The following is a 27,914-nucleotide window of genomic DNA, read 5'->3' on the forward strand; positions in this document are numbered from 1 at the left end:
TTTGGATTCAGGAGACAGACACTATCTCTACTTTTAAGATTAGGCTTAAAACTTTCCTTTTTGCTAAAGCATATAGTTAGGGCTGGATCTGGTGACCCTGAATCTTCCCTTAGTTATGCTGCAATAGACGTAGGCTGCCGGGGGATGATGCATTGATTATTTCTTCTTCAGTCAGTATGTGTTAACAGACCTCTCTGCATTAAATAACACTTGTTATTAATCTCTGTCTCTCTTCCACAGCATGTCCCTTGTCCTTTCTTCCTTCTTTCACCCCAACTGGTTGAGGCTGCCCCTCCCTGAGCCTGGTTGAGCCTTAAGTTTCTTCCTGTTAAAAGGGAGTTTTTCCTTCCCAGTGTCGCCAAAGTGCTTGCTCATAGGGGGTCATATGATTGTTGGGTTTTATCTCTGTATGTATTATTATAGGGTTTACCTTACAATATAAAGTCCCTTGAGGCGACTGTTGTTGTGATTTGGTGCTATATAAATAAGAATGAAATTGAATTTAAAATTAATCTGTGTACCACATGGGCACACAACCAATCTGTGGGAGCCACAATTCTGACTGTTTGTAAGCGATTAAATACTTATTTCGCTCAAAGCCAAGCAAATCAATTCATTTGATATTTGATGCAATATTTGTGTTTTTGTTTTGGTTATTGGTGTTCTCCATTATAATGAAAAAAACCATAAAATCAACTAATGTGATAACAGAACTTTTTTTTTTTTTATTTACACATCGACTAGGCACAGAACATGAAGCTAAATAAAGTATCCTCGATGAAAAGATATTTCCTTGATGTCCGCAGGTGTTGTTTTCATGAATCCTTAATGTTAGTGTATAGGACAAAAAAATGTATTTTCATGTGTAAAAAAAAAAAAAAAAAAAAAAAGTAAATAAAAATATTTTATCAGTAATACTAATGACTTCTAGTGGGGCTAATGCCTTTTCTTCTTTTTGTGTGCAGACTACTCTCACCTTCTTGTTGTTAATTGTTCTAACTAGTGGTTTGCACCTTGATGTAATTTCTATTCATAAAGGCATCTCTTGATGTAAGATTTGATGATATCTTGACTTGGTTAGATGTCATGAAGCTTTTTTTCTTAAAATAAATAGTAATTAATAAAATAATTGAAGAATAATTTTCCTGTTTGTCTAAATTAACTTCAGCAGTCAGTGGTCATATATTGACCCCATAAAATAAAAGTTTACTGAAACGACCTTCACATTTAAGTGAAATTCATCTATGTGCTAATATTAGCTGACACATTTCAATATAGAATTAAAATGAAAAAACAAGTTAAAACAAAAAAAGTTCTGAAAACATTCACATTTTAGAAACATGGTTTATTAATAGAGATGTGGAATCAATATAAAATCACAAATCGTAAATAAACCCAGCTGGATTTCCATATCAAAAATATTAAGCAGTTGCTACAAGTTATCTTAAGCAAAGTTTTTTTTATAAACATGTTTCAACAATAAAGGCACTTGCCCAACTCTTTTCAATCAACATTAGTGTGTATTGCAGTACACCACTTAATGAAATTAAAGAAAGAAATCAAATTAAAGGAATGCAGAGGTGTTGACAAAGGTCAGGTCAAAGTGAGAACTTGCGTGCCCTGTGCAGGAGTTGTGACATAGAAAGTCGCAGTCCCACTGTATTTCTCCTGTAGAGGAAAAAGGAGAAACACACACAGAGACACAGTATGCACAGTGGGTAAAACTACATAAAACAACAATTATACATATTTTTTGCAACCTTATCTGAGAACATTAATAAGAAGTGTGTGAGAAGCACTTTTAAAAATCACTTTCGCTGACAGTAGTAAGTAAAAACTAAAGTTCACCCCATGAAAGTTCACGGGGTGGTCAAGTGGAAACAGCCAGATTTTGTGTTTCAGCTACACACCTGTCATCATTACTCTGGATGAAACTATTGTACCTCCTACCATTTTACTACTTACATAAAAAGTTTTAATTAGTTAATATTTTAAGTAAGTAAAATGTATCTATATAGCACTTTTCATAGATAAAAATCACAAATTGCTAACAATAAAACCAATAAAACAATGAATTGAAAAAGATAAATCAACAAATTAATTTAAAGCTCTTCTCTATAGAAATATCTTCAGCTGCTTTTTAAAAGAGTCAATAGAAGCTGCACAGTGTACAGACAGTGGAAGAGAATTCCACAGCCTCGGTGCCACTGCCCGAAAAGCCCCATGTGTTTTGAACCTAGTACGTGGGACCAACAGCAACCTCCGACCCCAAGACCTACGTGCTCGGGAAGAAGCATGAGGTTTCAACAGGTCAGAGATATACTGGGGGGCTTCATCATGTAGAGCCCTAAAATCTAAAACAAAAATTTTAAAATGAAACCTAAAATTTAACAGCAACCAATGAAGAGAAGTCAAAACTGCAATAATGTGCGATATCTTGCTAGTGCCAGTTAAAAGTCCTGCCTGAGCATTCTGAACAGTTGAAGGCGATCCAAAACTGATTTGTTGAAACAAGTCAAAAGTCCGTTATAGTAATCCAAACGAGAAGAGATAAAAGCATGAATAATCATGTCAAGTTCCGCCTTTGACACCAGTAGTCTGAGTTTGGAAATGTTTCTTAGATCATAAAACAGTTCTGAACCAGTTGTTTGTAGTGATTCTCAAGTGACATTTAACTGTCAAATATAATGCCAAAATTTCTGAGACATGATTGAACAAAAACTGATATGCTGCTTAATTTCTGAAATCATATTGTCAGGAGCAATAATCAAAGTTCCTGTTTTATCTGTATTTACAGTAGCTTGCAAAAGTATTCGGCCCCCTTGAACTTTTCCACATTTTGTCACATTACAGCCACAAACATGAATCAATGTTATTGGAATTCCACGTGAAAGACCAACACAAAGTGGTGTACACGTGAGAAGTGGAATGAATAATCATACATGATTCCAAACATTTTTTACAAATAAATAACTGAAAAGTGGGGTGTGCGTAATTACTCATCCCCCTGAGTCAATGCTTTGTAGAACCACCTTTTGCTGCAATTACAGCTGCCAGTCTTTTAGGGTCTGTCTCTACCAGCTTTGCACATCTACAGACTGAAATCTTTGCCCATTCTTCTTTGCAAAACAGCTCCAGCTCAGTCAGATTAGATGGACAGCGTTTGTGAACAGCAGTTTTCAGATCTTGCCACAGATTCTCGATTGGATTTAGATCTGGGCTTTGACTGGGCCATTCTAACACATGGATATGTTTTGTTTTAAACCACTCCATTGTTGCCCTGGCTTTATGTTTAGGGTCGTTGTCCTGCTGGAAGGTGAACCTCCGCCCCAGTCTCAAGTCTTTTGAAGACTCCAAGAGGTTTTCTTCCAAGGTTGTCCTGTATTTGGCTCCATCCATCTTCCCATCAACTCTGACCAGCTTCCCTGTCCCTGCTGAAGAGAAGCACCCCCAGAGCATGATGCTGCCTCCACCATATTTGACAGTGGGGATGGTGTGTTCAGAGTGATGTGCAGTGTTAGCTTTCCGCCACACATAGCGTTTTGCATTTTGGCCAAAAAGTTCCATGTTGGTCTCATCTGACCAGAGCAGCTTCTTCCACATGTTTGCTGTGTCCCCCACATGGCTTGTGGCAAACTGCAAACGGGACTTCTTATGGTTTTCTGTTAACAACGGCTTTCTTCTTGCCACTCTTCCATAAAGGCCAACTTTGTGCAGTGCACGACTAATAGTTGTCCTATGGACAGATTCCCCCACCTGAGCTGTAGATCTCTGCAGCTCGTCCAGAGTCACCATGGGCCTCTGGGCTGCATTTCTGATCAGCGCTCTCCTTGTTCGGCCTGTGCGTTTAGGTGGACGGCCTTGTCTTGGTAGGTTTACAGTTGTGTCATACTCCTTCCATTTCTGAATGATTGCTTGAACAGTGCTCCGTGGATGTTCAGGGCTTGGGAAATCTTTTTGTAGCATAAGTCTGCTTTAAATTTCTCAATAACTTTATCCCTGACCTGTCTGGTGTGTTCTTTGGACTTCATGGTGTTGTTGCTCCCACTATTCTCTTAGGCTACGTCCACACGTACCCGGGTATTTTTGAAAACGCAGATTTTTCTATGCGTTTGCACCTTTCGTCCACACCTAAACGGCGGTGTGGACGGTGACTGAAAACGGAGATTTTTAAAAACTCGGGCCAGGGTGGATATTTTTGAAAACTCAGTTTTTACATTTACGTGTGGACGAGAAGAATGGAGAAAACGCAGAAAACGCAGCGTCAAAGGTGTGTGCCATTTTTGATGTCACACTGTGCGCCACGTTATTGTTTCGGTGAAATGAATTTCTACAATACTGTTACTGTTAATTGTACTCTCTGCAGTGTTTAAATGCTTACATATACACACACAGTTACTGTCTCTCCACACATACGACTCGGTTCTGCTTCTATGCCCCATCCTTGTTTACTATTTCCCACCGAGGCTTCTAAACTTCTGATTGGCCAACATTTCTACACGGTAAGGAATATATCGCCACCTGTTGCTTTGGCATGTTCCTAGCAGCGTTTTCCTTCATTTCTGCGTTTACATGTGGACAGGATTATTTTTTAAAACGAAAACGGAAAATTTCCGTTTTCAAAAATACCCGTGTACGTGTGGACGTAGCCTTAGACAACCTCTGAGGCCGTCACACAGCAGCTGTATTTGTACTGACATTACACACAGGTGCACTCTATTTAGTCATTAGCACTCATCAGGCAATGTCTATGGGCAACTGACTACACTCAGACCAAAGGGGGCTGAATAATTACGCACACCCCACTTTGCAGTTATTTATTTGTAAAAAATGTTTGGAATCATGTATGATTATTCATTCCACTTCTCACGTGTGCACCACTTTGTGTTGGTCTTTCACGTGGAATTCCAATAAAATTGATTCATGTTTGTGGCTGTAATGTGACAAAATGTGGAAAAGTTCAAGGGGGCCGAATACTTTTGCAAGCTACTGTAACAGAAAGTAGTTGTTGTTTAGCCATTGTTTGATTTCTGACAGACAATTATTTAAACAAGACAATTTATAAAACTCAGAAGCTTTGAAAGAACAGTATAACTGAATGTCACCAGCGTAGAGATGAATAGAAATAACGTTTGACAATTTGGCCTTGAGGGAGTATATTAAGCAAATAGAGAATCAGACCCAAAACAGATTGCTGAGGTACCCATAAGGCAGAGCTGATATTTCAGACAAAACTTGATTCAGACAAAACTTGATTCATACAGACACTAAAAGATCTCTCAGATAGATACGACATGAACCATTTTAAAACAACACCAGTAATCCCAAGTCCTTAAGCCTATTTATCATGATACTGTGATCAACAGTATCAAAAGCAGAGGTGAGATCCAATATAAACAGAACTGTGTACTCTCCAGAGTCTGCTGCCATCAAAACATCACTATACACTTTAAGTAAAGCGGTTTCAGTGGAGTGCGATTTGTTGAAATCAGACTGGAAAATGTCCAGAACATTATTTTTCTACAAAAAGTAGTTAAGTTATTCGGCTATTGTTTTGTCTAAGACGGGTCGGCAACCTGCGGCTCTTTAGTCCTTATACTGCGGCTCCACGTGGTTTGGGAAAATAAATTAGAAGTATTTAGCTGAATTGTATTTTATTTATGTTAGTTCTTTTTTAACTTTTAGTTCTAAATTGGAAGATTATTGTGATATTGAAATATAAAAATAAAATTATATTCTATTATTTTTTCATCGCTCAAAATAAGTGTCACACTCGTGGAAGCTGGTATACCCGCTGAAAACAAACACCGCTCACACCTCACAGATGACAGCTGTTAAGCTGCCTGCGTAAAGATGAAAGTGACTTCGTACAGCCCCGATTTGCAGATGCTGTGCACAAAGGTTCGGGAGCAGAAGTCCCATTGTAAACATATCACGGCAGACCCGACAATGTTTCCATGAACACGCTTTTCAGCATCTCTTTATTGACCACTTTTCACACACGGTTGCTGTACGCATGCAGTCAGCTGTAGCTTTTCAGCTCGCAGCCCGACACATACCACCAACAACACAACAGCATAGATGGCACAGACGTTAAGGCAGCGAGGCGTGATTGCGGGTGCTGCTCAGGTGTGTCCGCCTCCCCTGCAGCAGCACTGCAGGCCACGCGGCGGGGCGTGGCCTGCAGTGCTGCTGGGGGAGAGAGACACACATTAACCAGGTAAAATACATATTTAGGCAGAATTTTGCAAATATCTATTTTTCATTTTTTAGCAGCATAGTGCTTATTTCCCCAATTATTTTTTAAAAGTCAGGTCAAGGCTCCAAAAGCCCAAAGGCGATATAAGGGTGGCGGCTCACAACAGATTTTGTTTGCTACATGGATTATTCTAGTTCAGCTGGGTGTCTTTCCTTTTGTTATATTAGGTATAGAGGTAAAGCATAAAGGTAAAAAAAACAATATATACAGTGTTATCTTCATTTTAGATGTCACAAAGTATTTGCGGCTCCCAGTTTTGCTCCCTTTTGCGTGGAAACCGGGTCCAAATGGCTCTTTGGGTCTTAAAGGTTGCTGACCCCTGGCCTACTTGTTGTTCCTAGAGTATTTAAAAGTGGAATGGGAGGGAGAGCCTTCAGTTTTCAGGCCCCTCTTCTGTGGAACCAGTTTCCAGTTTGGATTCGGGAGACAGACACTATCTCTACTTTTAAGATTAGGCTTAAAACTTTCCTTTTTGCTAAAGCATATAGTTAGGGCTGGACCAGGTGACCCTGAATCCTCCCTTAGTTATGCTGCAATAGACGTAGGCTGGCGGGGATTCCCATGATGCATTGAGTTTTTCCTTTCCAGTCACCTTTCTCACTCACTATGTATTAATAGACCTCTCTGCATTGAATCATATCTGTTATTAACCTCTGTCTCTCTTCCACAGCATGTCTTTTATCCTGTCTTCCTTCTCTCACCCCAACCGGTCGCAGCAGATGGCCCCGCCCCTCCCTGAGCCTGGTTCTGCTGGAGGTTTCTTCCTGTTAAAAGGGAGTTTTTCCTTCCCACTGTCGCCAAAGTGCTTGCTCATAGGGGGTCATATGATTGTTGGGTTTTTCTCTGTATCTATGAAGCGCCTTGAGGCGACTTTTGTTGTGATTTGGCGCTATATAAATAAAATTGAATTGAATTGAATTAAGATCTTTGATACAAATGTTAATTTTGATATTGGCCTGTAAATGTTTGGAAGAGATAAAATCTAAAACATATATAATATATGCAGCTAGATAGCATAGTGGTAAGACTACATGCCTTTGTAGGCCTACACGCCTTTGGAACAGGAGTCGCAAGTTTGATTCCCACCTGGGGGGTCTTTATCCAGTAAGGGTTCCTAGGCTAGACCCCCACATACTAAACCAAACCATCCAGATTGACAGCAAAACAACTACAAGCTCAGTGTTCCAACTGTTTGGAAAAAGGAACTGCTCTCACGGCTAAAGATTGACGAGGTACAACACAAATGTTATGGCAAGGGGGAGCCAGAACGACAGGTAAGGGGAAAAACTGTAACCCCCACCCAAGATTGGGTACCAATGGAAGAAGGATCACTGACTGCGAGAGGTACTGACCACAGCCGGTTACCAAGATACTACGAGAGAGGATCTACCAGCTGATGTGAATGTAGCACTACAGACAATACCTACCGTGACCATTACCAGCTGATCTACACTAAAGCAGCAGTGATTAGTGAGATGCTTGGCTACAAGATGAACAACAGCAGAGAGCAGTACCCTCCATGGAGAAGGCCAAGATCAAGGTAGCACGAAGGGAGGTTAGCCAACTATTGGAGCTGCAGAAAGGTGCAAGAAGTACAATAGAAGGTAGACTCACAGCCTTGGCCAGCCACTTGAAGAGGTAGACCAGAGAGTTCGAAGGCAGGAGAATAAACCAGCTGTTCTATACAGAACCGTCCAAGGTGTACTCTCAGTGGCAGGGGAACAATATAAGAACAGCACCACAAAGGCTGGAGACAGAGCAATACTGGAAGAATAGATGGGAGAACCCAACCCATAACAGCAATGCTCAGTGGCTAGTGGAGAGCATCACAGCAACTCCCTGAACAGGGTCCAGTAACCATCACAGTGGCAGACACCCAAGAAAGTGTCTCCAGTATAAAGAGCTGGACAGCACCAGGCCTCGACATGGTTCACGCCTATTGGCTAAAGAAGCACACTGCACAGTCCATGAATGTCTGTCAACACAAATGAACCAGCTGCTAGTCGATGAGAGATGGCTAACCAAATGCTGGCCAGTCCTGATCCCCAAAGAAATAACATTTCTAATGAAACATCCATAGGACAGACACATCAATCTCAAAACCTTTTTTGGCAAAAAATTAAAGAGTACTCTTATGAAATGTTCAATTATTATTTAAAAATGTGTTCCATGGCTGCCAGTGGCTGCATTTAGGCTGTGGAGATAAACCATGAATACTTGTAAAGCAGTGTTGGGGAGTAACTGATAATCTGTACCGGCGTTCCGTATTTAAAATACATAATATAAGTAACTGTATTCCGTTACAGTTACTGTTTAAAGTTTGTTTTTGTTATTTCTGGAGTTGTTGTGTTACCCCCTCCTGCCCTCGAGGAGGCATAACACAAGCGGGGGCTCGTCCGGGATCTATTTTCCGGAGCTGTAGACAACTCTGCCGTTTGGTACAATGTTACTGCCTTGTATTTAATTATGGATTTTGACTTACAAGATTTCATTTGTGCGCCGAGTTCTTAGAAGTTTGACTTATGTCATAAAGTGAGCAAGCACGTAAGGCTGAGTTCGACCTCAAACTTCAGATACGTCAGCTTGAAATTGAAGCTGAGAAGGAGGTAAAGTTAAAACAGCTAGAGGTGGAAGCTATGAGGCTCAACTTTAATGCTTTGAAAGGATTGCAACAGCACTGGAATGGCCAAAAGAAATGAGGGCTGTGCTACTGCAATGCAAGCTAGTGGGCAAAGCACTGGAGGTTGTGTCATCTCTCTCTATCAAAAATAGCATGAAATACAATGTACTGAAGAGTCCATCTTTCGTGCTTATGAACTTGTACCTGAGGCCTACCAACAAAAGTTCAGGAATCACAAGAAGTCTAATGGTCAAACATATGTAGAGTTTGCACGTGAGAAGGCAGTTCTTTTTGACAAGTGGTGCACAGCAAGTGAAGTGAAGAAAGACTTTGAAGCTCTTCGTCAGTTAATCCTATTGGAAGATTTTAAGAATCTGCTGATGAGTTCATTTTAACCCATAAAAATGTGTTTGCATCATCCCCTCGTTCAGATAAGGTTTTGATCACACGCTCACCAAAGCCTGATCTTGGTCAGCCTGAAGCCAGAGCTAAGCAACCATTACTTTCCCGTGAGGTACCTGAATGCTTCTATTGCCATAAAAAAGGTCATGTCATTGCTGATTGCCTTGCACTAAAAAAAATAAGACTACACCGCCGCAACCCAAGGGCGTGGGTTTGATTCAAAATGTGTCGCCTCCCAGAACCCAAACATCTCAACATGAAATAGATCCTTGTTTCAAACCTTTTATCACACAGGGTTGTGTTTCTTTAACAGGTGATACTGTTGATGACCAGCCTGTAACAATACTGAGAGACATGGGTGGTTCGCAGTCTATCGTTCGAGAGGGTATTTTGCCTTTGTCTGTTGAGTCATCCTGTCAGTCAAGTGTTGTGGTGTTGTAGGACCTTTACAAAAATCAAAGTCAGGGAACCAATACATTCTATCAATGATGTGTGCTTCTACTAGGTTTCCCGAATCAGTGCCCCCTGTGAAGGATCACCGCTCCTGTCATCAGTAAAGTTCTGGTAGGGTTCTTCTCAGTGTTTGGTCTTCCAAAGGTAGTCCAGACTGATCAGGGAACCAACTTTAAGTCTAGAACCTTTGCTCAGGCATTAAAAGCATTAGGAGTAGAGCACATTACATCAAGCTCCTACCATCCTGAAAGTCAGGGAGCACTTCACCAGATATTAAAGTCCATGCTCTGCAAATACTGTCTGGAGACAGGAAAGAACTGGGATGAGGGTATACCATTCTTATTGTTCGCTGCTCGTGAAGCAGTGCAAGAGTCCCTAGGCTTTAGTCCTGCAGAGCTTGAATTTGGACATGAAGTTAGAGGACCATTGCACATCCTTAAAGAACAGCTAGTTGTTCAAACTAAAACACTAAAGAGCATCCCTGAGTACGTGGCTAAAATTAGAAAGCGCCTTAAATCAGCTTGCGCTATTGCCAGGGACACCTTAACTGCTAGGCAGGTAAGGATGAAAAAACACTATGATTGGAGAGCAGTTGCTTGTCAGTTTAAATCTGGTGATCAGGTTCTAGTTCTGCTCCCCATTCTGGGCTTTTCTCTGAAAACAAGGTTTTCTGGACCGTACGTTGTGGAAAGGAAACTCAGTGAGACCAATTATGTTGTTCAAACTCCTGATCGTCGTCGCAAGACTAGAGTATGCCACATTAACATGATGAAACATTATCTTTCTAGAGAGAATAGAGAGAATGAAGATGATCCCCTCACTCCGCACAAGGTTAAGTCTAGCTCCCCTATAGCATGCGTAGCTTCAGATATAGCCACTGAAAGCAGTGAGGAAGATGCGGTCCGGCGCAAAGATGTGTCACAGGGGACGAGACTAAGTAATAGTGAGATTCTGTCTGACTTGTCCCACTATTTGTCTCACCTGTCACTTAATCAGGTTGAAGACATTCAGAACCTGATTGTGTCCTTCCGGTGTATGTTTGGGGATGTTCCTACCCAGACGAGTTTGATATCCCATGACATTTTTCTTACCAGTCCTGCACCCATTAAACAGCGTGCATACAGAGTCAATCCCATCAAAAGAGAAGTTGTGAAAAAGGAAGTAGAGTATCTTGTTAGAAATGGACTTGCAATACCCAGTTGTAGCCCCTGGAGTTCCCCATGTTTGTTGGACATTAAAGCTGATGGGAGTCCACGGTTCTATACGGACTTCCGCAAAGTGAATGCTGTGACAGTTCCTGACATGTATTCCTCGTCTCTCGTCGATAATTGCATTGATGACATTGGACCTGCCACATTTATGACTAAACTGGATATGTTGAAAGGTTATTGGCAGATTCCTTTAACCAAAAAGGTTTTAGCCAACCATTCAAGTTGGAGGTTGATGCTAGCGTGGTTGGGGTAGGTAGGTAGGTAGGACTTGATCACCCTGTGTGCTACTTCTCATAGAAGTTCACTCATCCACAGAGAAGGAATTCTACAATCAAACAAGAGACTCTTGCCGTTCTGTTGGCTCTGCAACATTTTGAGGTTTATTTTGGATTAAGTGTGGAACCCATAAAAGTCTTTACAGACCTTTTCTGTTTTTCTAGGGTAAGAGCTCAGCTAAGTTTTGGTTTTGTCTTTTTGGGCACAACCTAACTGTCCCTTTCTCCCCCACATTTGTTGTATGAATTTGGGTTATTGTTTATGTGAGAAAGCTGCCATTAAACTTGCTTTTGTTATTACACTTGTACCGAGTTTCTGGAGTTGTTGTGTTACCCCCTCCTGCCCTCGAGGAGGCGTAACAAGGTGATTATTATAATACAATTACTTTGTTGAAATTAATGGATTACAAGGTGGTCTTTTCCTGTTTCATATGTTATGCTGTCCCCTCTCTGTCCCCTCTCTGATTTTGGTAGTTCCACGCATTGCCGGAAACCCAAACAAAACACGAAATTAGAGTCCTATTAATGCTGGTGGCATCAGTTACACAATGGATCCGAAGCCAGCACAACAGAGCCAGCAGTGCATGAACAGGAATGCATTTCTTACTTGGAAATTCTGACACCACTTCATATTTAAAGAGGAAACGGATGGGTGAAATCTGACAATTCAATGCAAACTCTGTTTGGCAGCAACCAAGTTGCACTCAAAAGACTCCACCCCCAACCTAAAAAAACATCTGGAAGGAAGTTCTTTTTAAAAAACGAACGTTAGCCTACTGCAACTACCTTTTGTTAATTGTGGTAGCTATCTGGGTTATGTGCCACTTCAGTATCTTTGATGTACTATCGCTGTGTGACTGTTACAATTGATGAATAGCATTAACAACCTGTGGCTGCAAATAATCGTGCAGTTCTGAAAGCAGTCGATGAACTAACCTGAGATAATGCCAGCTAACAATGTTAACTCGGTGGTGAGTAGCCTTCAGTAATAATAATAAATCACACAGCAATAGTACATTCATGTAGTTGTAAAAAGCATGACAATATATTAAAAGCATTCAGAATACGTTACTCTCATTGAGTAACTTAACGGAATATGTTACAAACTAGATTTGGGGGCATGTGTTCTGTAATCTGTAGTGGAATACATTTTAAAAGTAACCTTCCCAACACTGTTGTAAAGTGAGTCACAATATATGTCACACATTTAGCCGAGTGACTAAAAGGCTATCAATATTATCATTCCTTGGTGTGTGCTCTAGTACTACTCACACTGCACTACTTTTAAAAACAGTTGCCATTTTTAAACAGAGCCCAAACTAAAATTTGAAGTTGTATCCTCAATATCAGAATTTCCACAAAAAAGTACATTTTATTTACCATTTTATTAATAAAGCACATTTTGCATTATTTTTAGTAAACTCTATGATAGCAAAAGAACCACAGATAATGACCTCCTAGTCATAATGTGTCAGTAAATCTAACTCCATGTCATAGAGAATTCCTTGCTTCAAATTTCACTCTAGGACTAATAAAGGCTATCTCATCTTATCCTATAGTTTATTATCTTGGTATGTTCTGGTTTTCCTAGTCACTGTCATCCAGTGCTCACGACTTCACAAGACGAAGTGAAGTGCAGTTAAGAATATCTGCAGGGTCAGGAGAGACTAGATCAACCTTGAACCCCTCAGCAAGTGATATCTTCAACAGCTCCTCCAAAAAGCCTTGCATGTCTGTGATTTCACAGGGACTGTAGTGCATGTTCATCATGTCATCCGACCACGTGACCTCAGGGCTAGACAAAGTTAGGCCCCTGTATTGCTGCTTATCATACTGTTCCTGTGGGAGTTCATCAGGCTTTGGCACCCATTCCAGTTTCAGTCTGTTCTGCCTCGGACGACATAGGTGAGGGCTGTTGAGACCCTGGGGTGTCCTGTAGGAGAAGCGCTCACAAAGCAAACCTAGAAATGCCCTCCAGGTACAAAAGAGGTCGACTGTGAACGCTCGTACAGAGCATGTGCGGAGTTCATAGTTTTCAGGCCCATGGCGCAAGTTAAAATGGAGAACACGGACCTGAAATAAGAGGGAAGAACATACTGACTACATATCCCCCAGAGTATACACAAACAAAGAACCGGTTGTTCCATGGCTACACATGCAAACAGGTGCACAAACACAACCTCTGTGTATGTCTTGTATATACACAAAAGAAGCAGAACAGAACCAAACACAGCCAATCCCTCAACATGACTGTACTCTCTGCTCATATTTCATTCATATTAAATAATTAGTTAATTTTTTGTTAAGCCATAATTTACCAAATTACTATGCAATTTGAATGTGGTATGATATTATGCACCTGTTCTTGACTAACTTATGAAATCGATTAAAACATAACAGTTGTCCAAAACCATAAATAACACCTGTCATCATACTTACACTATTTATTAATTCATATTATTTATAGGGTATTTCCTTTTTTCTCGCTCATACATATGTAGGTGATGACCTGCTGCACAGTTTTGAGGAGATTGTTTTTAATTTTAAACGTTTACAGATTTCACTTTGACTACAATTGTCACATTGAAACTTCTGTCAATATCATTACTGATTAATGGCATAAACATTTGGAAAGTACTAATCATACCCACTATCCTATAACTGGATGATTGAAACTTCGGTGTTGGCTAGTTTTGTTTATTAGGTTAACTTCTTCACTAAAACACTATTTGATACCAGAGCTTTACAAGAAATGGGTCACCTCCATCATATCTGTATGAGCTAAATTAACAATCAAAATGCAATTAAGATGTTAGGCAACATCATTTTCTCATAAATTGTAAAAAAAAAAAAAAAAAAAAAAAAGTACAGTTGTAGCGTAAAAAAAAAAAGTACAGTTGCAATAACTATTGCTACCACAATAGTTATTGCAACTAATTTAATGCACTTCACCAATGCTATGACTGTCCATCATTATATGCAATAAATATGTGAGGGTATTCGGGAGTTTGGGAAATGCACCTTCTTTCTTTCTTTACTGTGCAAAAGTCTTCGGTCAATCCTCATTTCTTTATATTTTGCTTCCAATGACTCATTTTTTAAAGAAGTCTTCAGAAACAGATCTTTCTGAAGGTCTTTCAAAGTTTGTTTGTTTGTTTGTTTGTTTTTTTAAGAGGAATGTATTTTGTGTTTAAGCCACTTAGAAAAATGAAGCAGCCTGTTGAAAACAAAACAAAACAAACGCACACAACATGAAACTATCTGACCAGTTTCTTTCGTTGAATATCAGATAAATGGTGATAATAACAGAGTTCGAAAGGCATAAAATTGTTTTTTTTGTTTTTGTTTTTTTACCCATAAGGCAATTCCACACAGCTCTTCACTAGAAACTTGGCATAGCTTGGCAAGGTGTGGTTCTTAAAGGACAAGAGAGGAAGGCGCAGATTACACAAGAACTGTATTCAAAAAAATCAATGGCAACAAGTCAAGCCAAATCTGACATTCTTGGTTCAAACTGTTACAACGTTTGAGGGAAGGCAAGAGTGAACAGTGAATAAAATAGGAGGTTCTAACACAGTTTGAGGCTGCATTTCAGCCAGTGGTGCTGTAATATATTTTCCGAGCAAAATATAAAGAAATTGTTGCCCATGACTTGCACAGTACTGTATATAGAGTGCAATCAACCAGAAACTGCCTTTTGTGTCATTTAGCATTTATGGAAAAAAATTACAAATTTGGAGGCTATAGGAAATAAATGGTCATTTTAACAAATAATTTGGGACAGTGCCTGCTTTACCATTTCCTAAAAAGCAGATATACTTCTGACTGTCAGGGCCCTGGGACTGGGCGACCCAGGACCCCTGGGCAGTCGTGGACCTGTGTTATTATTATGTATTGTTAGTGTTGCTTCCCCTTCTCTGTGCTTGTACATATGTGTGTGTGTGTGTGTGGGTGGCTGTGTGTCTGAGTACTTGTTTATAGGCGCCGTCAGGCCTGGGGGGTGTGGCCCTGCTAGGGGACTGGCCACACCCCTGCTGCTGATCAGGCCTCGTCGGGGGAGCTACTTAAGAGAGTCTTGGAGCTCCCACCGACGCGGGATCATTGCTTGGGACTCCACGTTAGTTACCCAGTCTAGGCTTTGTCACAAAGTGTATGCCTGCCATTACTGAGTGTCCTGACAGCTGCCGCTATTGTTTCCCGCAGGAGGAGCGTGGAAGGCTTGGAGAGCAGCGAGCACCGGGGGGTGCTGACACGGGAGCAGAGAGCACTTGGAGGACACGACACGGGAGTCTGGGGAAAAACACGGGGATTTATTGTTGTTTGATATCACCCTCTGTAAATAAACGCACTGCTTGAACTTTGAGCTCCGCGCCTGGGTCCTCCTTTCCCACATTCCCCCACGGTCTGCCGTCGCAGCCCGTGACAGAATGATCCCGCCCGGCATGGACCCAGCGGACTCATCGGAGAGATTCAGGAGGGAGGTAACGGATAAAGTTTATAGACTCTGTGACCTTTTGCTGGAGGGGCACGAGGAAAGATTTCATCGCGCCGTGGAGAAGCGGCTGAAAGAGACGGTGTCTTGCTTCCCGTGGGTACTAGATACGCTCAATCCAATCGTCATGGACTTCCTGCTTTCCACCCTCCACCTCCACTCTCCTCCTCAGGCTGCTCACCGGCCCGGCCAGCTGGTGGATTCACAGCCTGAGACGCCGGCCCCGACGTCTACACGGAAACGACGTTCGCGCCGCTGGCGTTCCTCACCGCAGCCTAACCCACGGACTTCTCAAGAGCCAGCTGTGGCGAGTAGTACGGACAATTTTCCATTTCCCTTACCATCTGTGTTTGTGTTTGCAGTGGACGAACTGACAGCGCAGGTAACATCACCTCGGTCAGAGGTCTCCACACCACTCGCTGCTTTACCATCTGCAGCTGTAGCACCACCATCGTTTCATCTGCCTGCAGCCACCATTCTGCCATCTTTTTCACCGCCTGCTACGTCGCCACCCGGACCTGCCCAGCCCGGGCCGGAGGAGCTCGCGCTGCCGGAGCAGGAGCCCGGCGAGCCGGGGGAGCTCTCGCTGCCGGCCGAGGAGGAGCTCTCGCTGCCGGCCGAGGAGGAGCTCTCGCTGCCGGCCGAGGAGGAGCTCTCGCTGCCGGCCGAGGAGGAGCTCTCGCTGCCGGCCGAGGAGGAGCTCTCGCTTCCGGCCGAGGCTGCCTGGTTTTTTCCTAATAGGCGGAGAGTTTTCCCACCGCCGCTTGTTGCTCACCTATTGGACCCACCACTGCAAGGAAGACGGCGCCGGCGTCATCTCCGTCAAACCGAAGCTCACCTCACTTCTGTGGTTTCGGAAGAACCAGCTGACTCTGGACTGACCGCACAAGGAGCCACAGACCCAGTGCTAGAACATGGGCCTACCACTACAGACAATCGGGAGGCTGAGATTCTCCCCAGGGCTTCCCCAGAGGCTGAACTGGAGGCCTCAGTTGCCTCTGGCCCCCTGGAAATTGCTGAGCCAGCGGTAACATTGTTTTCCTCTCCACCTTTCATGTTGGACATATCACCCTCACTTCAATTGGCTGCCCAGCTAGTCGGTCAGTCATCATCTGTTCCACCTTCCACATCCACTGCTCTGCCGCCACATCCACCGCCTACTTCTGCCATGTCGCCATCGTCACCGCCAGGTGACCGGCTCAGCGTGCAGGGGCCGGAGCTCGCGCTGCCCGAGCCGGAGCTCAGCGAGCAGGAGGAGCTCGCGCTGCTCGAGCAGGAGCTCAGCGAGCGGGAGCTGGAGCTCAGCGAGCCGGAGGAGCTCGCGCTGCCCGAGCCGGAGCTCAGCGAGCCGGAGCAGCTCGCGCTGCCCGAGCCGGAGGAGCTCGCGCTGCCCGAGCCGGAGGAGCTCGGCGAGCCACCAGCTGAGGAGGTCGGCGAGCCGGAGGGACCTCCACGTCTAGCGTGCCCTCCACGCCGCCCACGTCTAGCGCGCCCTCCACGCCATCCACGTCATCCACGTCCAGTGCGTCAACGTCAGCGACCAGCGCGTCATAGACCGTGTGCCACACCTTGCTGTTGCTCACCGGAGCAGCGACGTTGCCACCGGACCCGTGGCAGGCCGCCGGAGGAGTAGCGCCGCCACCGGACCTGTGGCAGGCCGCCGGAGGAGCAGCACCGCTGCCACCGAACCCGTGGCAGGCCGCCGGAGCTGCAACGTTGCCGCCATTGGACTCGAGGTAGGCCCCCTGAACTCTTTTGTTGTAATGATGGGCCGCCTGGGACTGTTTTGTGGCATTTTTCCTTTTTTTTTTGCTCTGCTGCGGGATGCGCAGTCGGACTTTGGGACTGTGACCTTGGGGGGGGGGGTTGTTTCTTTGGTGGGTTTTGCTTGTTTTGGTTCTGGCCCTCCGTCCTGTGCCCCCCGCCGCCCGCCCTGGGTTGGTTGTGCTGTGGGTTTTTGGTTTGTGTTTTTGTTTTTGGGTCGTCGGGAGCCGACCCTTAGAGGGGGGGTACTGTCAGGGCCCTGGGACTGGGCGACCCAGGACCCCTGGGCAGTCGTGGACCTGTGTTATTATTATGTATTGTTAGTGTTGCTTCCCCTTCTCTGTGCTTGTACATATGTGTGTGTGTGTGGGTGGCTGTGTGTCTGAGTACTTGTTTATAGGCGCCGTCAGGCCTGGGGGGTGTGGCCCTGCTAGGGGACTGGCCACACCCGAAGCCACACACCTGCTGCTGATCAGGCCTCGTCGGGGGAGCTACTTAGAGTCTTGGAGCTCCCACCGATGCGGGATCATTGCTTGGGACTCCACGTTAGTTACCCAGTCTAGGCTTTGTCACAAAGTGTATGCCTGCCATTACTGAGTGTCCTGACAGCTGCCGCTATTGTTTCCCGCAGGAGGAGCGTGGAAGGCTTGGAGAGCAGCGAGCACCGGGGGGTGCTGACACGGGAGCAGAGAGCACTTGGAGGACACGACACGGGAGTCTGGGGAAAAACACGGGGATTTATTGTTGTTTGATATCACCCTCTGTAAATAAACGCACTGCTTGAACTTTGAGCTCCGCGCCTGGGTCCTCCTTTCCCACATTCCCCCACGGTCTGCCGTCGCAGCCCGTGACACTGACTGAGTCAGGATTCACTAAAGAGGTGCAGTAACAAGGTTTTTTTTGGCTAGCCTTACTGCATATGCACTTGTAGGACTTTTTCTTTCGGTGTGCAAACTTCAAGAAGGCATTTTACTGATGTTTAAGCCATTATTAAATGTGCAGACACTGTCCACACATGTTTGCTGAGGTCAAATTGAGAAAATAATATAATGTCTCATTTTTTATATTTATTATCTTTGTACTACTTTTGAAAAACAAAGGTTATGGACTTTAAATAATTTGCAAACCATTTTGTCCTGTTTCTATTTTTCTGCACTTAAAAACAAACTGTTTGGCTTGTAGTTAGTGGTCAAGAGTAAACATGATCGACTAACCTAATAAAATAAATAAACCTATTATGAGCAGATGAACAGTCTAGCTAACCTCATCACACGTACCTTGGAGTCGACTTTTACTATCATGATGGCTCCTAACGGCCCACCTCTAAGGCCCAGAGGCACCGATACCTCATAGTGACGAATCTCCTCCAGCAGACGGGGTATCTGGAAGAAATCTGCCTCTCTCCTGAGCAGTGCGAGTTCAGTGAAGCCATCTGGCAGATCCAAAGAGCCAGAGCGCAGGTAATTCAGAATGTAGCGAAACACTTTACCGTCACGGTCTATGAAAATGTTGCCGCAGCTGTCCCTAAGCATAGGAACTTGTCCGGTGAACATGGTGCCTAGCATCGAGTCACGGCAGCGAGTTAAAGTGTCTAAGGTTGTTGTATAGATTTCTCCACCGACGTTCAAGCACACAGGGTCCTTAAGAGAGTTCTTCTTGTTGTCATCTGAAGAGTTGAGATCCAGCATCCTGTAGGTGAAGCTGTGCTTTTTATACCTGTGAAGTCAGTGTTGCTTTTGTGAGGACAAGAATTATGCCCTGCTCAGGAATGTCGAGGACTGTGGAAGATTCAAGTATTTCTTTTGTTTCCCCACAAAGCCTTTATTCCTTTGACAGTCAGCAAGCCACAGTAGTGTCCTGGATACAGCCAAGTTCGGAGAGATACAAGAAAATCTGCCAAATCTGATTCAGAAACTGAAGATAAAACTGCCGTTTCAAAATATGAAAAAGGCCGCTGTTCTTTTTCTTCTCACTGCTGCTTCAAAGTCAAAGTGACATCTTTATAGATGCCGGCATTTCCAATGATAATCTGCGGCCGAAAACGTTTATTGATGCATCTCTTATAAGATCCTGAATTGTGTCAACCAGCAGCAGGCCTACCGGGTAACCAGAGTAGCATGCCAATGACTAGACTCTTGGCTCCGTCTCAATGAAACTTGCTTTTATTCTCAGCTCTCATCCACTGTCTCTGACTCTCACACACTGGAGATGTCTGAGCAAGACACAGGGGACTGGGGATTTGTCTGTAATGTCCTCTTAAAGTGATAGCTCACTGAAAGGTGTTTTTATCCACTGTTAACAAATGAACAATGCTCCACACATTTTTCTTCTCATACACTGTCAGGAATGCTAAGATTTACCAGAAAAGAGAATAAAAACAGAAAAAATAGAGTTACCTACCGAAAAACAAACAAAGCAAAAAACTGATTTTGTTCCTATGAAAAATACAATTGCTGAAAGGAAATGCTAATACATTATTCCCTTCTTTGGAGCGCACGATCAGGTGTCAAACAAAACAAAAAAATGGCCCCTTGAGGATGATCCCAAAAGCGAGTCAGTCTCCGTAGACTCTCACGTCAAAATGCCCAGAAAAGATTAGCATGTTTAAAGCCTGGCACAAACAAACTATTTTGGTTTCCATGGACAGTTTCCCCCTTTATAACAATTGTACAGGGTCCTGTACTGTGAGCAACATCTTTCTGTAATCTAAGTTTACTTAGCCTGATATCTGTAGTGAAGACACGTGGTCACACAAACATAGCTATCCTCTCACTTTGTTAACCCAGGGTTTCACTTGGATGTTTTCACACGAAAGAGGCGGTGTTGGTAGTATCTGCTCAGTCACAACTATAGATAAGTGTAATGGCAGCAGAGCGGATAATTTTACAACGATAAAACTACACTATGAAATATGAAGAGGTTAAATACATAATACAGCTGCTACAGACAGCATATGAGAGGAAAAGCACTGCATGAATGCATGATTACTTTATGTGTTCTGGCACATAAGACTGGAAAACAGCTACTACGTGTATTAATAAAATTTAGCGTATGTGAAGAAGAGATGGCAAAAATGCTGACTGTGTCAGACCCTGCACCCTATACATTAGCAGTGTTTGTGGGGCCAACAACTACACACACACACACACCCCTATACTGTAGTGGTCATTAACGTAGCCAGTAATGGACTGTTCATACACCACTGTACACTATATGTCGATGAGCCATAAACCCTCATAGAATGGCATAATTTAATATGTTGTGCAAAAGTCTTGAGCCACCACTCATTTGTTTAAATTTAGATATCTATTTAAATATTTATTATCTCTTTATATATCTGTGAAGGCAAACATGTTGCAAAATGCAAGAGCCTGCATAATAAAAAGTGAGAATGTGTAAAAAAATTTTAATGTAACTTGTGGGGACCAGGATTTTGGTCCCCACAAGGCTAGCTCCCCAGTGCCAGCTCAGATAACAGTTGTTGTTTCAACACACATTGCTACCACTGCTATATCCTCTACAAACTGTCTTGTGTAGATGACTTAGTGAAACAATTAATTCAACCGTCTTGTGACACAACATACATCCTCTATATTGCACAAGGCTGTAACCATCAATAACTTTGCATCTGTCCATTACCAGCTATTTCATTTTGTACAAATCCACTCTTCTAAGTTTGTGTGGTTTTTCTGTCTGACCAGATGCAGCTTTCTGCACCATCTTATACTTATCACCACACTGTGTTTATGTGCTAAAAGAGAAATTTCCTTCCTTGTTACTAAAATTGATTCTGAAGTATGATTTCACTAACTCAGATGGTGCAGCAACTGTGGCAGTTTGTCTTGAAACAACAGCTGTAATGTCCACATTTTGACTTTTTTCTCAAAACAGATGTTCGACTTTAATCTTGAAATTTTGACTTTATTCTCAAAATTATGAATTTAGTTTTTCTTAATGTGGCCCTAACTATATTTCTCTGTGGATTTGTATATTTAAAAAAATGCTACAGTTAATTCTAAGTTTTCAAACAAAATTTAATGATGGCTTAAAACTTTTGCCCCTATAATAAAACTTCAGACTAGGTATGACCATCAGGTTGCTCCAAGTCACGTTTAGCTTAGCACACTTTTAAAACAGCTAACCTAGCTCCATCACAAGGTTAGCTTTTACCGAACTGTTATATTTGGAATTGTACTTTCTACAGATTTTATTTAATTGCATTTCATCTTAATTTCTAACATGTAAGTTTGTTTTTATTTTTAATTTGCAACAAATATTTCTTCAAAGTGATCATTAAAGCACTCCTGATCCTGACTGATTAAATCCACACAGAACTCAAATATACACACATATTGTGTAGTATATCACGGGGCATAAAAAAAAAAAAGCCTTGGATTTTTAAATCTATATATGCCATTAGATAGGTTTGTACTGAAAAGCGTATCACTGACCAATAACAGTGTCTCCTAAGTGTTTGTTTTAAGGTTACCAGCTTTACTGAATATGTAGTTATTTGATTCTACTGGTCGTGGTCATCCTGATAACCACGACTACATGCAGTACATCTTTATACATGTGTGTGTGTTAACCTGTATGTGGTGTATGGTCCTGTCAATGGCCTCAGCGAGTAGCAAAGTCACAGTGCATCCACCGAATCCTCCTCCTGTCATCCGGCTGCCAAAGACGCCCTCCACTTCCATGGCTGCAGACACCAGCTCATCTAGCTCCATGCAGCTCACCTCGTACAGATCTCTGCCACAGGGACATCGAGTTACAACATGCCTAACAGTGACCTATACAGTAACTCATTTGCTATCTGTACCTCAGACTGTTGTGGCTCTCAACCATATGTTTGCCAAACTCCTTGTATTCTCCTCTTTCTAGAGACTTAGCAGCTTGGACAGTTCTTTGGATCTCCTCAATTACATGGCGAGCTCTTCTGTAGGTAACATCATCCATCCTTCCCCTGGCCTCTGAACCGATAAACAATAAACAGGGTTAGCTTTAACTGATGAGTTTAAAAAAACCAAAAAAATATATACAGTCATCTAAAAGTACTGAAATGCTAATAAGTGCTTTCAAATGGCAAACAAGTGGTTGAAACTTAAAGTTATGTGTGTAAAAAAAGTAAAGACAAGTCAAAGGTCAGCAAAATAGAAATGCTTAAAAAGTTCAAAGCAATAATAAAATAAGTGAAACATTTATGAATTACTGTAGTGGTGAAAAGATTTGAGTCAGGCAGAAGGCGATACCTTAGGCATGTTGAATAAACCATGTAATTTTTTTACTTCATATTATTAAAACTCTCAGTTACCGGCTCTCACAGTACATTATTGGCAAATAATTTATTTGGCTTTTGCAATAATTTGAATTCCTACACACTGTATATAATTAATAAAAATAACCTGGACTCAGATAAATACTTTAAGACCTTGTTTGTGGGGACTGTAAGTTGTGGTTTTTAAGGCTTTCAAAGACCTGCCAATGAACTGTAAAACAGTAAGAGAAAATGGATTACAACAGGAAGGAAAAAAAACATCCACACCCTCTAGGTCCTTCATCGTAGCATCCCTCAGACTGTCCTTCCCCAGAATGGAGGCAGCCGTCTCACATTGCCTGCGTCTTACGGGATACTCACTGCAACTCAGAGAGTGCCTTACATTGGAGTTGGTGATGAGAATGACCAGGCCTGGATCTGTCAGAGGAACAGGGGTGGCCTCCAGCGATCTGTCAAACACATTTTTTTTTCTTTTTAATTTGAATGAAAATATAGTAACAATGTCTACCTTGTGTAACCAAAGACCATCACTCACTAGATGCTTGTACTACCTGCAGTCAATGAGCAATGCATGGCCCTCCTTGCCAAGAACAGATACAAACTGATCCATAATGCCACAGGGTACATCAGCATGAGTGTGTTCAGCCTGCTGACAGGCTAATGCTTTGGACACCTGGTTTCCATCATCTATGAGAAAAAGAAAAGTAAAGAGTAGATCAAACGGCTCCAACACCATCGGCCTGTTAGTGAAATCAATAAGCATCGGCTGTCAGTACGAGTATGGTTAGACGTTAAGAGCACTCAAACACTCTAACCATATCTTGGAATACATTTTGTTTTAGCATGAAAGCTGTTATTGCCAGGCCACCATCACTCTAACAAAGAGTGAACAGCAATGGCCCCATCAAAATGTGCCATGTGAGACTGAAAACAAACACACGTGTTGAAACAAGCAGGTAGCAGAGAGGTGATGAGAGGTCAGGACTGTATATCACTTATTCCTTAAGTGAATCTGAAGGCATTTACTACTTGAGAAGTCTTCTTTTGGCATAATGACTTAAATACTACTGGGTAGCTTTATCAAGAATAATACAGCATCATATATCGGCAGATTATTCTAAAATCTGAACGAAATCAAAACAATAAGTAAAATAAATGGTAGAGTATAATAACTGCAAGGACTAAATGTAGTGGAATAGAATAAGAAAGCAGTATAACGCAGAAATACTTGAATTACGTATTCAGTCACTGCCATGTCCTCTAATATGACTCTAACCTGGCTTGAGTTGCTGCAGGAAGGTGTAAAAGGCCACCTCTAGAGAGGCAGAGCTGGACAGTCCTCCACCCAGGGGGACACTGGTGGCTATCACTGCCCTGAAACCTGGGACTGGAGAAGCTAAAACACAAGACACATAAAAAGTAGACTTTTTGGATTTGTTTTTTAAATTTTGATTGTGAGATTCTGCTTGACATCTGTTCTACTTCACTGTGACAGTATAATGTGTTTACAGTCTTGTTTACCCCTGTAATGGTGTATAACACCCTTTACATAGTTGGCCCAGCGGGGTAACCCTGGAGACAATGCAGATCCATCACGAGACAGGCAGAAGTCCAATCGGTGAGGCTCGTCAGCGTCGAAGGCTGCGGTTACCACGGTAACATCCTGGCCGGATATTTCACTACCCACCACCACAGTCACTAAAGGAAGGGCCTGACAGCAAATGCACAAGGAAGTGCTTAGTTTTGTCTTTAGTCTTTGTGTCAAGAAGAAATTTCTTTCCAGAAGTTATTTAAAAAAAGAAAAGAAAAATCACTGTTGCACTATTCTTACTATTACTAACATAAAATCCTTTTATTAAAATCAGATCTTTGCCTGTTTTCGACATGAAAGTGATAATGCAAGACTCAGTTCAACAGATGAAGCTTTCTATTGAGTGGCAGTGTGGAACTGATACCATTGGAAGCACGAGTCCCTGGTTGTAGTCGGTGTGCTCTCCTATTAGGTTCACTCTTCCAGGCGCGCACACCGCCACTCGAGCAGGCTCCTTACCGAACATCTGTCCGTACAGTCGCCGGGCCTCCGAAACAAGCTCGGACACACTCGGAAAGCAACTAGCCATGTAGCAGATTTCTTTAAAGGGTTCAACAAAAATGATGAGCTGTCAGTGTCAACAGACAGGCGAAGTGCTCGAGCAATCATGTGACGCGTCCTTCTGCTTTTTCTTCTTCTTCTTTATCATTTATTGGCGGTTGGCAAACAGCAAAATCGTGAATTACCGCCACTAACTGGTGTAGAGTGTGCCCTGAAATATAAAAAAAAAACCTACAAAAAATCCTTCCAAACAAATTAGTCTGTCTTAAAAAAACAAAACATGACCTGATAACTTTCACTCTTCGAGTTCTTGCAAAGTAAATCTAACAAATCCAGTTTCACTTTCATATAACCGAGCTTTTGAATCAGTTTTCTTCTTTCAGCGTCACATTTCTGGCAGTGCACTAAAACATGTTCCATGGTGTTATCTTCTCTACTGCAGTCACATTTTCTTGTATGGTGTTTTCCTTTTAAAAATAACGTGCTATTCAAACCAGTGTGCCCAAATCCGCCTCTCTCCTGTTCCTTCCTGTGCTTCTCATTTCTCCTGTTTTCTTTTGGATTTTGTAAAACCATCACCTTTTCCTCTCTTCCTCCCATTGCTTTTGCCACCTTTCTTCCATTTTCTACTCTTAATCTCTGTCTGACTGACATAGATGACCAGATCCACTGAAATTCTCTTTGTAGCTTCCTTTGCTGTCCTATCTGCCATTTTCTTTCCTTTAACTCCACGATGCTGGTACCCATGAGAATGTGACCATAAGCCCCATCATATTGACTTTGTGTTTGCTGAATCTCTATCAGAATGCCGGATCTGCTGTCCGAGTGACTGTCTTGCAAACTAGCCAATGATTAACTTGAATCTGAGCATATCACCGAATGGTCTTCTGTCTTCAATCCACTGGACAGCCAACAGTATTGAAACCATTTCTCCCGTGTATACTGATGATCCATCACTGATCCTTTTCCTTACTTTGAAACAAAACTCAAGAACAATAAATGCTGACCCACTTTGGTTGGTCTTCCTTGATGCATCTGTGTACATTTTGACATACTTGTAATACAGACCAATGTATTCCTGTGCTGTATGTGAATTTAAAATAAAACCCCTATCCTTGTTCTTTTTGTCCAATAGTGTGAAATTTACTACAGCATCCATGGTGGTATTGTAGGTAATGGTGCTGTTTCACTAATGCTGATCTTGTCCAGATTAAGTTCAGGTGCTTTCTGACTCAGTGTCGACCCAAAGCTCTTCATTCCTCTTTTCCCCAGCAGGATTGAAAAACAGTTTTTGTTGGATGATGTTGACCATGTCCTTAGAGACTTGTCCAGTAGTTCAGTGTTAGCCGCTCTCTTCTGATTTCTAGTGGCATTTCTCCCGTCTACCTGTACTGCTGCTGTTGGGGTTGTTTTAAATGCACCTGTGCAGACTCACAAAGACTTGCTCCGGCAGCAGAATTATATGCTATACACCCACAATCCAATACTGGTATAATTAACCCAGTATTAACACTACATTATTTTGCAGATGTTTGATGTTAAAGCAATTGGTCTGTAGGTTCCTGGCTTGTATCATCCTTCTCTGGTTTATGTGCCACATGAGCTTTGTGGTAACTTCCCTACCTCCAAACTCTATCCCTAATATTAATTGAGTTATGAATTTTACCAAAGGTTTTTGCCATCTTATGTGCCTTTTCTTCATTTTTCACTGCTGTAACTTCCCCATCATTTAATACTGGATGCCCATATTCTCTTATAATTGTATTCATCCTTCTGATCATTGACCATACCTTATCAATTTCTGTCTCTCTCCCCACAGAATTACAAAAGCCCCTCCGACTGTCCCTCGTTGCATTTTAATGGTTTTTCTTACATTGGCTTGTGACTTTTTCTATTCAACAGGATTCTGATAATTCTGATTTCTTTTTAACATTTTAAAAGCTTTATTTCAGCACTTCATCATATTCCTTTGTCCACCAGTATACAATCTTTTTTGTTCTACCTCCTTTCACTTGACTTGAAAGGAATCCATGTTTATAAAGTCAACAAGAGGAATGTGCTGAGCTCATTGTGGACTCAAATTCTTTGTTGTGAGGTTCTGGTTGGTTTGAAAATGTCATGTGATTCAGCAAATGACCTGCTTGATTTCTTTATTTTTTGATTATTTATGATAACACCATTCAAAGAGGACAGATCTTTGCTCCACCGAAAGAGTTGCCTCAGGGGGACTTAGTGGCTCTCATGTAAAAAGTCCTCAGCAAAATTTTGGTTTCTGTCCAATTAAATAGATTCAAGTTTACTAACTAAAAAAAGTTGTTGGGCAAAATACTTTTTATATGCCAGGGTTACACTATCAATTTCCACCTGAAGGCCACAGTCCAGGGTAAGTACAAGAATTGAAACAACAATCCTTTTGTAGTGAGTAACTGTATTACAAAGTGACTACTTTGGATAAAACATATGAATATTTATTTATAAATAATTAAAAAATAAATATGAACACTGAAATCCTGCTATCATTGCGATACTAACAGGTCAAACACAATTTCTTGATAATAAATGGCTTCACCCAACCACTCCACAAGACACTAATTCTTGTAAACTAAATATAAAGAATGAAAGATTGAAAAAAAAAGTCTTTAAATGTTATACAAAACAACAGAATAATGACAGTGAGACAACAATGCTGAAATCAATACTTATTTACTAGCTGACAGTGATATTTTTCAGTTTGTTGAACACTATTCAGAAGAATTGTATGTTATAAATATCACAAGTTTGATTGGTGTACAGAATGTATGCACAAACACAATATTTTAAATATAATAATAACAAAAACAGTGGAAAAGGTTCAAATTTGAGTTTGTCTGCAATTTCTACAGTTCATAAAACAGCTTTTGATATTTTAACCTACAATGTACAAATGAAAGTGAGGAAAATCCAGAGAAATAATTTAAAAAATCTGGGGTGGCTGTAGCTCAGGTGGCAGAGCAGGTCAGCCACTAATCCAAAGGTCAGTGGTTCAATCCCAGGCTGCATGCCAAATGTCCTTGGGCAAGATACTAACC

General features: G+C 42.1%; 1 protein-coding gene across 2 annotated transcripts; it reads right to left on the minus strand.

The window, feature by feature from the left end:
• Window positions 1-1,324: 1,324 nt before the first annotated feature.
• galk1 (galactokinase 1) lies at window positions 1,325-24,986 on the minus strand. 2 transcript variants are annotated; one of them, XM_040038598.1, is made up of 8 exons: window positions 24,710-24,981; window positions 24,276-24,465; window positions 24,031-24,150; window positions 23,306-23,441; window positions 23,022-23,203; window positions 22,299-22,449; window positions 22,066-22,228; window positions 1,325-1,668 (listed from the first exon to the last, which is right to left on the minus strand). In XM_040038598.1, exons 1-8 carry the CDS (start codon window positions 24,872-24,874, stop codon window positions 1,594-1,596), a joined length of 1,182 nt encoding a protein of 393 aa, XP_039894532.1. In that variant the 5' UTR covers window positions 24,875-24,981; the 3' UTR covers window positions 1,325-1,593. The 2 variants fall into 2 exon arrangements, with proteins under 2 accessions (XP_039894532.1, XP_039894531.1); XM_040038597.1 differs by lacking the exon at window positions 1,325-1,668 and adding an exon at window positions 12,587-13,293 and having other exon boundaries at window positions 24,710-24,986.
• Between the last annotated feature and the right edge of the window lie 2,928 nt (window positions 24,987-27,914).

Source organism: Simochromis diagramma, unplaced genomic scaffold (genome assembly GCF_900408965.1).
Source record: "Simochromis diagramma unplaced genomic scaffold, fSimDia1.1 OVJJ01000617.1, whole genome shotgun sequence".
Taxonomy (NCBI): domain Eukaryota; kingdom Metazoa; phylum Chordata; class Actinopteri; order Cichliformes; family Cichlidae; genus Simochromis; species Simochromis diagramma.